The 13,852-nt window shown below is 35.0% G+C and overlaps 1 protein-coding gene and 1 long non-coding RNA gene across 4 annotated transcripts in view; one reads left to right on the top strand and one right to left on the bottom strand.

Annotated features, from left to right (window-relative positions):
• Window positions 1-13,852, top strand: part of LOC141451049 (uncharacterized) — a 1,078,357-nt gene that overhangs the window by 282,011 nt on the left and 782,494 nt on the right. The gene's annotated exons all lie outside the window — the stretch shown is intronic.
• On the bottom strand, window positions 2,006-4,757 carry LOC141451509 (larval cuticle protein LCP-22-like). Its single transcript, XM_074122947.1, has 2 exons — window positions 4,521-4,757; window positions 2,006-2,225 (listed from the first exon to the last, which is right to left on the bottom strand). The coding sequence occupies exons 1-2, from the start codon at window positions 4,652-4,654 to the stop codon at window positions 2,006-2,008; spliced, it is 354 nt and encodes a 117-aa protein (XP_073979048.1). The 5' UTR covers window positions 4,655-4,757.

Below are 13,852 nucleotides of genomic sequence, written 5' to 3'. Positions count from 1 at the left end.
TCACAAGCATTGTGTGGTTTGAACTACCAAAAAAGTTTAAGAAAGTTTAATAATGTTGCTACATTTCTGAGTAAGAAATAAAATTGGCTGACAGAAAGTGTTGTTGTTTCACTGGTTTCCCTTATTTTCTCGATAACTACATCAATAACTTTAGAGTAACTTTAATATTGACGTATTTACTATACTTATAAAGACCTGACAGTATTGTTTTAAAACTCTTGTACAAGATAGGAGGGGTTTCTTTTAGAAGCAACACGCACGTTTAAGGTCGAAGGGTCATTCCATTAGATCGTTACATATAAAGTGTATAAAAGAAATAAATAATAAATCAATAATAATAATAATAATAAAAATGTTAATATCGCTGATTTTGCCATCTCCCCCTGTTATTCCTAAATTTCTCTACCCAGTTATAAAGAATGAAAGAGGCGCCTCAGTAGCCGAGCGGTTAGAGGCGAGACCTGCAAAGCTAATATGCAATTGTGGTACTGGTTTTGATTCCTGATCTTGGCCTATGGATTTTATTTAATGGTTAATAAAAGAAATTTACCGTAAAGTATGTGTAAAGACTGAATCGGCAGTGGACCCGCGACTTCCTTGAGGTCTGAAGAACTAAATCTCTCCTCTCTCCTCCTCGTATTCTCCTCCTCACATTCTCCTCTCTCCTATAGAGAGTGCTACCGCTGGGTAGTTTCTCTCCTCCTGCTCTCCTCCCGCACCTGTTCATCTTATTTACATCCTATTTACTTATTGTATATACTTATATAGATTGTAAATTACTAATTTTTTTTTAAATTTATTTTGTTATTTACAATCTGTATACAGTATACAATAAGTAAATATGAAGACTGAGTATGATGAACTGGAGAGAGGTGAATGTGAGGAGGAGATACGAGGAGGAGAGAGAAGAGTAACAATTTAGGTCTTCAGCCTACAAGGAAGTCGCGGGGCCACTGGCGATTCAGTCGTCTAGGAGTATTGTTAGGGATGTCAGAGGAGGCAAGAGACTGTACAAGAGGATTAGAGCTAGTCGAGAGAGTAGTGTGGAATTTTTGGTATTTAGTCTTAGAGAGTTGGTCTATGAAGGGAATGTTGAGGTCGTTGTGAAGAGTGAGGTTAGTCACGTAGAAAGGAGCGTCCGCTATCTGTCGGAGGAGTTTTGACTGAAATGTTTGTATTGTCCGTATGTTCGTTGGTTTGGCTGAACCCCACAGCTCTAGTCCGTAGGTCCACATGGGTTTAAGAATAGTGTTATATGTTAAACGTTTGAGTTCTAAGGGCAATTTAGAGCGTCGTCCAAGTAATCTGTAAAGAAGTTTCGCACGTTTTGTCATTGCTTTTCTTTTAAGTCTAGTGTGTGTGTTCCACATGAGTCGTTTGTCAATGTAGAGCCCAAGGTAGCGCACCAGATCTGTATAAGGAAGAGGATGCCAGTGGCATGCTGGCATTTCTGTAGGTTCATTTTAATCCGCCACTTCTTTGCCCAGGATTCTATTTTATGTAAGTGTGTCTGTAACTTGTATGAAGCTGATGAAGGATGTGTACTTGTAGCTAGTATGGCTGTGTCGTCTGCATATGTACAGAGTAGTGTAGAGGGTTGTACAGGTATGTCTGATGTGTATACTGTGTAGAGAACGGAGCCAAGTATATTCCCCTGCGGCACTCCCGCCCCCCACTGTCGTGGAAGAAGAGATTGCGGAGCCAGTACTAATTTGAAAGAACCTATCTGAAAGATAGGAGAAATTACTAAATAAATTAAAAAAAAAAGAAGTAAAGTATGTATGTTTGCTAGTTGCCTTCGTCCAGGACACCTAATTGGTAGTTGGACGTAAAGCCCGCTTAAAAAAATAGGCAATTGCTTTACTTACTTTTTAAAGAATGTAAGTCTGAAACCAGTATGGGTTACAATAAACATTGCAATAAATAAGTATTCATAAATACAAAATACTTTTTTAATTTTTATTTTTTACATTGTTAAAATTAATAAAGTTGCTATAAAATTGTCTTAAGTGAATACTGGTTCAGGCACAGGCAGTTGTACAGGTATGGCTGAACTTCGCGGCTGAAAACCAAGTTCATCAGCGGTATATGTGACTTCAATAGGTACTCCTTCTGGCGACGTGTACTTATAAGATCCTTGTTTTACAAGCACATTGTCTGTCATGTCCGGTGTTAGTTTCAATATGCCTTGTTCACTGACTACAGTACCATCGGCTACCTGATACCTAGATTGGACATAGGAACGTTAGAACATAGTGAAAATGGTAGTAGTTAGCCCATTAATTGGGCTTAGAAATGGTATTGTTGTCTTCCTATCTCACTATACTACATACAGGCCCATCATCATTGGCTCTCTATCTCTAGCTCTCTCTAGCTAGGATAATGGTTAGCGTTAAGCATCATCACATAGTTGTTAGTGGATGGTGTTAGTGAGTTGAGTGTGTGGATGATTTGGCTCACCAATTCCACACTTGCACACCATACACCAAAAGGCGGCATCAGCCTCCAGTATATATATATATATATATATATATATATATATAGATAAACATTGGTGTTAGTAGAGAGCGGCAGAATAGACGACGGCTTTAAGCTCGTAGTTTACTCTCTGCTGTAGTCGCATGAATCACAGTACAACCCTATTCACTTCAATGGCGCACGTACCCCGGGATTAACATGGGATCTGCTTTGGACAGTATGGTAAACCTCTACCACACACGATTCCGGCTATACCTTTATCTCTACATCCACCGGTGTCCTCCATCAGGAAATCTCTATAGTGCACTTATATACGTAACTATTGTCCACAGAATTTAAACAATAAAATTTTTTTTTTTCAGCCAAGCCTTTTAAATAGATATTTTTATTGATTCAGTTGCCCTGAAGAAAACCGGTTTAAAAATAATAGTTTTAAAATGTCCATTAAATATTTCAAATTCAAATTCAATTTACTAGATCGGGATTTCTCCTTTATCAGATGGTTTTCAATTGATTAAATTAATACCAAACCACTGGCAAGTAATTAACTCAAATTTATAAAGCATACTTACATTCGTAAGAATTGGAAAAACTGCAGACTCGGCAATTGTGAAACTTAGTTAAAAAATACACTTCAGTTGTTAAATTTTTAAATTTTACTATAGTGACTGTTGCTGATTCTTTAACTGTGTAATCTACAAAATTTAGTGAAGTTTGGTGAAAGTGCGCTAAGTTAATTTTTTAACAAATATTTTTATTAATTTACGAGTATCTATTAAAGGGTGAAGCAGTAAGTATTGTCCATAGGCCTACTGTGTGAAATTTGTCACTTTTGACTTCCTTATTTTAAGGCAATCTACTTTGAAATTGACTATTGGTCCATCCAAAAGAGTTTTAAATGAATTAAATAACTTGATAAACTAACACTGTTGAGTGCTCGTGAACACGTTTTCTTGTAAAACAAACGTAATTTCTCATACGAAGATAAAAGGAATCCTGGAAAATGATATACCGTTTGAAAGCCCATTAAACAAGGAAAATTTTATAAAAAGTGCCAGCACCTAGGTCTGATAATGATCACGTAAGGGCCTAATGAGTTTTCTTTAAAATTTCGATTACTTTTATTTTTCCAGCATTCGGAGGAAGATTGAAGTTGTTTGGAGAATAACTTATGCTTCAAAATGGTGTCAATTTTTAGTAAAATTTATCTGTCTTTCAAACCGTGTCATCAGAATCGAATTCGGACTAAAACTTTCTGAGTAATATTTTTATTGGAAAAAAGTAATGATTTTAGAAAAAAAATGTAAAGTGACGTCACTCAAGAACAGTGGACAATATGAAGTTGGCCAATACGTCATTGAACTCCACTTTAGATGTACTACACACAGTAGGCCTATGAACAATACTTACGACAACAATACTCGTACTGGTTCACCCTGTATATATATTTTTTTTTTTAGATTAAAGAGTTACTTTCATGTAACATTCCCACGGTTAATTGAAGTTAACCAATGGCTGAGAGACAAAATGCTAGCCTAATGCTCCCAGGCAAGCCTTAAAGCCCCTGAAGGCGCTTCGGAATAGCTCAACGCCATGGGCGCTTCTACACAGGAACATCTTTACTGCCGCACTCTCGCAAAAGTAAAGTGCGTGGAAGTATTGCCTAAACTGATATCAAACTTTTTTAATTAATAATTAATTAATATTAATTAAAATAACTTTTTATGATTTCTTAAACAAAAACATGTAATCAAATATTTTTCAAAGGGAATCGATAATTGATATTTATTGGTTATGAATCGTTCAGTGACAAGCTGGCCAAAGCCTAAGGTATTTTGTCATTAGACTCAGTCTCAGATCGTAAAAAAACATTGCCTGGTGAGTATTCCTCTGAGGATAGAATTGATTAGGTAAATTAGAATAAAACTGGTAAAATATTTGAAAAAAAACTTTTAAGTTAAAAAAACAAGAATTCAGTAAAACGGCCAACTATTAAAGAATTGTTAATAAAAACGCTTATTAACATCGCTTTAAATACTTACTGCAAAACATACTGTCCAACTTCGTCTCTGGTTTCTATTCTTGATAACAATGGAAAGGCTTCCGGACGTTCAGTACTCTGAGGGAAGCCTACAGTGATGGCCGCTAATGCTACTATCATTGTAACAGAATACATAGTCTTTAAATTATGAATAATTATAATTAATACTACAAAAAACACTGGAGGAGATTCCTTTTGAAAATCGGTATAGAACTGACTGATTCGAACTGATGTTATTCCCAAACACTAATGCACTATATATACTAGTATGTATGGTTTTAGAAAAACAAGATATTTTTAGAAAAGTTTGAATATTACAAAAAGTAACACAAATTGGATTGTTATTTGTTTAAATAATCAAGGAAAGCTTTTAGCGAGATGTGTTTTTATAGGTATGTCTTGTTGAAATTGTACACTGTCTCTACTGAGTAATTGCTTTATCAATTATGTTATTAATTTGTTTTCGGTAAAAATTACCCTTAGTTCACATTATTACAATGTTTCAGGTGATTGGCATTATCTAACATTCGTATAAGTGATAAATACTTTAAGTGTACTTTATTTTTAATCATTTAGATATTTTAGGACTCTAAGTAGCAGGCATTTGCTCAGGAAATGATTTAGTCCACTGCTTTTACATAATTTAAGACCACTCCATAATTAGAAGCAGCTCGTTGCTCAGGAGGATGTGATTTACTTCACTGCACCTAGCCATTTTAAGACCTCTCTGTAGGATACTTATAAGCATCCCATTGCTCAGAAGGAATTGGTCTAAGGAGCCAATCTATTTTAACACAGAAATTTACTCCATTGATGCAGCTGGCTTTAACTTTTCAGCTTACAGTCGCTCTTTGGTCCAAGAGATTACAACCCAGAAATCCAAGCGTTTTAATCCCTTTATTGCGTCAAATTATAATAAAAATAACAGTGACAACTTTTAGCTATCTAACCGCTTCTGAGCAACACGTAGAGGTCACAGATAATTTTACTTTCAAGTACGAACGCTGTTCACTTAAAAAAGACACGGTAAATTTAGTTGTTTGTTGATGAATGAAAGGAAAGAAACGTTAGCCGTACTGGTTTCGAACCTTACAGAAAAAACTGATTAAGATACGAGTGACCCAGTTCTCTACACAATATACACATCAGCCATACCTGTACAACCCTCTACACTACTCTGTACATATGCAGACGATCCAGCCATATTAGCTACAAGTACACATCTTTCATCAACTTCATACAAGTTACAGACACAAGTTACATAAAATAGAATCCTGGGCAAAGAAGTGGAGGATTAAAATGAACCCACAGAAATGCCAGCACGCTACGTTTACTCTACGACGGGGCTCCAGTCCACCTTGTCCTCTTCATCAGCAATCTTCTTCCTTGTACAGATCTGGTGCGCTACCTTGGGCTCTACATAGATAAAAGACTCACGTGGAACCCCACACACTAGACTTAAAAGACAATCAATGATAAAACATGCGAAACTGTTCCACAGACTACTTGGACGACGCTCCAAATTACCCATTGAACTCAAACGCTTAATGTACAACACTATCCTCAAACCTATGTGGACCTACAGACTAGAGCTGTGGGGTTCAGCTAAACCTACAAACATACGGACGGTACAGACATTTCAGACAAAACTCCTCCGATAGATAGCTGACGCTCCTTTCTACGGTGATTAACCTCACTCTTCACAACGACCTCAACATTCCCTTCATAGATCAACTCGCCAAGACGAAATACCTAAAGTTTCATACTACTCTCTCGACTAGCTCTAATCCTCTTGTTCTGTCTCTCGCTTCCTTTGACATCCCTAACACTCCTCGACTGAATCGCCAATGGCCTCGCGACTTCTTCGCAGTCTGAAGACCTAAACGTCATCCTTCTCCTATAGAGAGTGCTACCGCTGGGTAGTTTCTCTCCTTCTGATCTTCCCGCACCAATTCATCCTACTCATCATATTTACTGATTGTATACATGTGTACAGATTGTAAATTATAAAATAAATTAGAAAAAAAAAGATACGAGTATTAACTTTTGCTGTTCAGTTATACTCTATACTAAAATTAGCTCTTTACAAAAAAAAAAAAAATCGGCGTACTAATTCGTTCTTATATTAGTCTAATATTTCGTTAACTAAGTGAAAACAATCAAATTCTTTTTCTAATTAATCAAATGATAATTTCAACTTTAATATTTACAAACGGTCGATAAAAATAGAAATTGAAATACATAAATTACTAAAAACTTAGTAATCAGTAAATAAAAGCCTATTAGCAATTTAAAAAATGGATTTAGTAGAAGTGGAAGAGTCGATGGTTGAATAATGTTGAATTTTAATGCGCAAAGTGGAAATGAGATTAAAAATTGAAGATAAGTTATAAGTCTTCGAGAGTTTTATTCTTCTTTTATTCGTTGGTTGTGGTGTGGTAGAGTGGGGCGCGGAGGTTGTGATGCTGCGGTAGACGATGAAGATGGGCTTCGCTAGAATAAAGAATGGCCTCTGTCAGCGCAGTTTGGTACTACTAACTTCCCAGCACCGAACAACCATCTCCGGCTGTAGTAAACCTCGTCGCATCCATCTTGGAAACGTACATTTCTCTCACTGGCGATTCTGAATTATTGAACTATTTCTGAGATTTTTACTGTTCGAAATACACTAGGCTTATTTGGAACATAGATAAGTTGAATCTAGCCTAGATGTTATATTTTAGGTAATAGTTTGGAAAAATTGACGCATTTAAAAATAAAAATAAACTCCAAAAAAGAGTTGTGATTTGGGATACAACGTTAGTCCAGATTTCGTAAGCATTTCAAATTTTTGGGCGACCTGTTTCTGAAATAAAACTCCTTTATTCTACTTTTAATAGAAATAGAAAATAGAATAGAAAGAGGGACGGGACCCATTTCCCACAGCACCGCAGCTTACTGTGCCTTCCCTATTTGGATCTAGTAGACGAAACCTCCCCTTTTAAGAAGGTTGAGAGCTTTCCCTACTAGTTCTATTTGCGCTACTATCTCCTTTGGTCTCAAAAGATCCAAAGGTTTCATAGCGCAACCGCTCGATTACAACGAAATCGAACAACAAGCGAGAGGCCGCTTCTTCCTTCTCTTCCTGACACTATCTGCGCAACGTGGTTCCGAGCTATCTTTTAATAAATCAGATCAAATTTTATTTATGCCAAACGCGTCATGCCGATGACAAATCCTTGCCAACTTAGTCAATTTTTAGACGACACATTTCAGAGGCTTTTACAGAGGTACCGATGTGTGCAAGCCAGCCAAATTAAAATAATTACATTTTTCGTTAAACACTTTAAGCTCAAGATTTAGATTCTTTCTAATATTAAAAGATACATCGATGAGCCCCCAAAAAAGCTATACATAATACACTTCCCATAACTTCAAGCCAGTTTTTAACATTATCAGGACAACTGTTTGGCGATTCATTTCATGATTTAATACATTTAGAGAGCTAGTAGAGACGGAAAAATCCATGACAATTCCAGATAGTTTCAATTTGGATGAGCTAAACTTGCAAATGTTTTCACTGACATGGTTGACTTTGGTTTTTATTGAGCTTTACATCAGCTGCATTTTAAAGAAGTACGAGTACTTATTGTTCTCAGAGTTGATTTGTAAACAAATTAGAAAAGAAGTGAATCAGAGTTATGTGAGAAACGAATTATTAAATACTTGGAGTGCGATTTCAGAAAATGGCAAGAGGAATAATTTGTGCCAAACGGTTTTTAGCTTAGGTTAGGTTAGGTTAGGCTACTCTAGGCTAGGTTAGGTTAGGTTAGGTTAGGTTAGGTTTAGGTTAGGTTAGACGTTTTCTCGTGAAGATACTTACTTTATCAGTTCTAATTTAAAGAAATTATTTTATATCATCATTTAAAAAAATTGTATTCGAAATTTAGGCTGAAATTTAATTTAGGAACAATCACCTTTTTTTATATTAGAAAATCAATATTGATTTAATTTATTTTATATTGTTTGAGTGATATTAATTAATTTTTTTGCTTTTATTTCCAGGTATGTATTCCAGGTATTTGCAGAATAGAAAATGGCGATGTACTTTTGTGTAAGTAACATTTTTATCCGACGGTTTATATTAATTTTTTTTTTTTTATTATCAGGAAGAATTAACCATTTTATTTTATATTTTTATGGAAAGGAAATCCAATAAATTGAGATTTTAGAATGCTTTCAGTTACCAATAATAAATCTTTATATTTTCAAATTTGTTTATTTGTAAATTTTGAAATATTTATTTTAGCTCCGCCAGGTTTTCTAGGTACTCCCAAATTGTAGGGACATTCTGTAACATAGGGGCCGAATGTGTCCGCTCATAACTAAATTCCGCTCGTGCCAAACAACGTAGCTGTTCTTGAAATGCATTTAGCTATAACCCGGCCATCACTTGTGTACAGGCAGTAATTCCAAAACTGGACCCTAGCTTGGTTATGCCGCTCTAACCTTACCTGGTATTTGTAATCGTTTCTTGCGTAACGCTAATTCTCTCTATATATACAAAAATGGGTACTTTCTCCTTGTAAAACCATGAAATAAACTTAAACTCCCTCTTTACGCCAAAGTTTCGACAAATTTATTGTTTTTTTTTTTTCAGGATCTTTGATGTTACAAATAAATAGCACAACAATTATACTATTGAGGCGCCACGGTAGCCGAGCGGTTAAAGACGAGACTTGTGAAGCTAATACGTATGTGGTGCTGGGTTCGATTCCCGGTTTTAGGCCTTGGATTTTATTTAATGGTTAATAAAATAAATTTACAGTAAAGTATGTTTGCCTCTGTCCACGACACTTTACTTGGTTGTTGGACGTAAAGCCCGCCTGAAAAAAATTAGACTATTGAAACACAGGAATGAAAATTCATAACATCTAATACGAGAAAAAAAACTATAAGAAATGATATCAATGATTAGTTAGTTGTGAGTTACAGAAAACAAAACTAAGAACCATGAACAGGTATACGGTATTACGGTGTATATCTGTATTACGAGATTCTTATTTCCACTCGTTTCTTTAAAGTTCATTGTTTCTGGTGTCCAGTAGCCGGGGCACCCTTGACCAGCTGGTTGACCTAATTTAATTTATAATTAAAAAGCGACTCACGATAATTATTAAAATAATAATTATTAAGATAATTATTAAAATTAATAAGCGACTCACGTGGAACCCACACACTAGACTTAAAAGACAAGCATTGACAAAACGTGCGAAACTACTTTACAGACTTCTTGGACGACGCTCCAAATTACCCTTTGAACTCAAACGATTACTATACAGTACTATCCTCAAACCAATGTGGACTTACGGACTAGAGCTGTGGGGTTCAGCCAAACCTACAAACATATGGACTGTACAGTCATTTCAATCAAAAGTACTTCGACAGATAGCTGACGCTCCTTTCTACGTAACTAACCTCACTCTACACAACGACCTCAACATCCCCTTCATACACCAATTAGCCAAGACTAAAGATCAAAAATTCCATACTGCTCTCTCTACTTGCTCCAATCCTCTAGTACAGTCTCTCGCCTCCTCTGACATTCCTGACAATCCTCCTCGTCGACTGAATCGCCAGTGGCCCCGCGACTTCCTCGCAGACTGAAGGCCTAAAATTAATATCCTGTAGAAAGTGCTGTCGCTGGGCAGTTTCTTTCCTCCTGCCTTTCACGCCTCTATACTTCTATCTCCCTATTTACTTATTGTATAGTGAATTAAACAGATTGTAAATAACAAAGTAAATTAAAAAAAAAAAATAATAATAATTAAAAAAACAAAGTTTTCTAAACAAAAGCAGTAATAGAGAGCTATTTTCAAGGAATAAAAGCTAACTTTGTGCGCTACATTTGTGGACAATAATAATTTTTCGCAGGTTTTGTGAAGTTGCTTATTTTCTTTTAATCTAGTTTTATCATGGAGCATTTCCCAACAGTTCCTCCACTTCTCGGCTCCCTATTTTTACACTTTTTCGACGCCGTTACTTTCATTTCTTTTTTTTTTACCACAATTTTCTCTTCTGACAAAACTTATAGAAAAGTTATTACTAACTTCTTCTCATTTTTTTTTTGTCTTTTACATATATATAAAGTCTGGTTATATTCTTTCTGCCCTTTGTTCTTGCCACAATGCTACGTCCATCCGCTTCTTTTCTGTATTTCTTCGCACTCCAACTTCCCAATTTTTTTCCCCCCTTTTTTATATTTTTACCGCCCAAGTTAATACTCACTTCCAGGAGAAAAGTAAGAAATAAGTTGTAGAGCGAGTTGAAGGGAAAATTCGTCTCCTAGCTTCCTTTTACTTTCCATATATATATGCAAATAGTCTTGTATAGTATTTTGTTTGTACAGATTTCCCCCCACTCCTCCTCCTTTTGCCACATTTCAACCCAACATCCCGAACAGTGCCGGTGTAAACTCCTCCTGAATAAACTGTAACTTTTTTTTTTTTTTTCACTTTTATAGACATATGCTGCTTTGTTTGAATATATCAATGTATTTCCGTTTCTTCACTCTCGTACTTTTGCACACCTGCATATCATCTGAAGGTGGTGAAAAATATCTTGAGATCTGTGAAGGGGGAGCAAGAAGAATGGCATACAATATTTGGAATAGGTTGGAGCTCTCTCCACTTTGCTGAAACTTTTACCGTTTTCATTCTTTTGCCTTTTGTGCTGCTATAGAAGGGGAATTGAAAATTATTGTGTTTTTGGTCCCCTCCTTTCCCCTTTAACTCAAAGAAGGGGCAGCAAAGCTGTGCAGAGTTATTGGCGCTTTACAGTTCCTGGAGGGTTAAAAAAAAAAGAAATAAAATACGCCTCACACCATCACCAATACAATCAGTTTTTAGAACTATAAGCTTTTTCAACAATAGCAGAAATGATATTATTAATTTGTAGCATTTGCAAAGAAAGTATTCTCTTAACCAGTTAACTGTTTATGACGAAGATATTAGTCATGAAAAAAGTGTAAAATTTTGTGTTATGACGAGTATATCACGGTTCGCCTAGAACGATTTTAATTGAAATGTTCACCAACATGAAAAATTTTTCTTTCTCCTTATTATTTGGGTCAAAACTAACCAAAATCCACTGAAAACCAAATCGGTTTACGTTGCGGATTTTTTTTTAAATTTTTTTAGGTCAAAAAAATTAATAAATCAAAATTAATGCACGCATTTTGAAGCTGAGGGAATTTCCGACAGATTGATGTATTTTATAAATGATAAAAATGAAATTTTATTTTTATCAATTATAAAATACATCAATCTGTCGGAAATTCCCTCAGCTTCAAAATGCATGCATTGGTTTTGCAAAAAAACTGTATTGTTTTTCCATTTATTAGGCTTAACAATGCAAAAAAAGCCGTTTTTCCCGTTTTTTTGACCTGAAAAATTAAAAAAAAAAAAAATCCGCAACGTAAACCGATTTGGTTTTCAGTGGATTTTGGATAGTTTTGACCCAAATAATAAGGAGAAAGAAAAATTTTTCATGTTGGTGAACTTTTCAATTAAAATCGTTCTAGGCGAACCGTGATATACGTCATGCGTTTACAGTAGTGGCCATCGGCAGTTAATTTTGCAATTTTACTGTTCATTATTTTTGGTGACTGAATCATAGTTTCAATAGGATGAAAAATTAATGCCATTTTCAGTCATTATAAACTTTATTCTGCCGAGCTATCGACCTAGGGACTAGATCATCTTCAGGGCTGTGGAACATATTTACAGTGTATTAACAATAATTCTATTAAAATGAATATGTATAATGTAACGAAATTTACAAAAATTATTTACCTAATTTAAAAAGTAATATTTTTACAACATTACAGGGTTTGGCGTGTCTTCTGTCTTGTCTGTTCATGGACTAAAAGTTTTTTTTCAACAATTGCAGAAATGATATTATTAATTTGCATAATTCGCAAAGAAAGTATTCTCTTAACCAGTTAACTGATTATGACAAAGATATTAGTCATGAAAAAAGGGTAAAATTTTGTGTTATGACGAGTTCATAGGCCAGAAAATCATCACACTTTCCATTTCCCAAACACAAAGATACTTAAATTAGAAACCAACACACAAAAAAAGGAAAGTGCTAGAAATGGTATACATATCTAAGACAGAAAACAGTCTAAATTTCAAAACAGACACCAACAATTTAAACAACATATTCGCCAACTTACTGCAAAATACTTGACAATTGGCAACACTGACTTCCTTACAACCAAACACATAAAACCGATCACACTCAGTCCATGAACAGACTAGACAGTAGACACACCAACCCTGTAATGTAAAAATATTACTTTGTAAATTAGGTAAATATTTTTTGTAAATTTCGTTACATTATACATATTCATTTTAATAGAATTATTGTTAACAATCTGTAAACATGTTCCACAGCAGTGAAGGTGACCTAGTCCCTTGGCAGAAAGTTCGGCATAATAAATATATCATGACTGAAAATGGCAACTATTATTTAGTTAAAACTAAAATATATTCGTAAACTGCAAGAAGTTTGGAATATTTTGAGGCCTTGTCGAAATAAAAATAACTAATAGATAGATATAATGTGAATTAGTCTTCGTAGATGAATCCTTGTCTTTTATTAGTCATCACTGAATCAGTTACGAATTCATATATTGTGTTAGGCTAGACTATATGCAGTAAGTGGCGCACCTGGTAATAAGATACGGGATGAGGTTCCTTTTGTTCCCTATTTACCTGTATTCAAGAGGCGGAGCTTTTGGCTCATGTGCGGGGTTCAAGATTTAGCGATCATCCAAATTGCATCGCGGGCTATAACCTGCCAAGATAGTTCCCTGCATAATTGTTTGTATTTTATCATCGGGTCAGGGATTTATTTGCATAAATACCAGTCTTTAATGTTGCCACCTACTCGGGATAATTGCAGCAATGTGCATTCTTTGTAATTTGGTATTTATGCAAGGAGAGTATTGAGTGAGCTGTTTAGTGGCACCAGGTTTTTCCATGTTTTATGATTTTTTGTCGGATTTCCTCATAACACTTTGTCATTTGAATGCGTATTTGAGATAATAAGGTAATTTAGAAAATATTTTTGTCCGATCGAAGAAAGTAAATCAGTGTGTAGCAAGCTGTTACCAGATCAACAACAATAGTATATTCGATTGATGTTTTGGTTCCTATTTATGTTAATATAAATAAATGAATAATTGTACATGAAATAAATAACGAAAAAAAATATAAAAGTCATTTCATTGCAACCCAATTTCATTTCAAACATACTCTAGGTTTGACGAATATATACGAGGGTCGT

The sequence above is a fragment of the Rhodnius prolixus genome, unplaced genomic scaffold (assembly GCF_049639745.1).
Source record: "Rhodnius prolixus isolate KJV_2025 unplaced genomic scaffold, Rpr scaffold_8, whole genome shotgun sequence".
Lineage (NCBI taxonomy): Eukaryota > Metazoa > Arthropoda > Insecta > Hemiptera > Reduviidae > Rhodnius > Rhodnius prolixus.
This window is presented reverse-complemented; position numbering and strand designations above follow the sequence as displayed.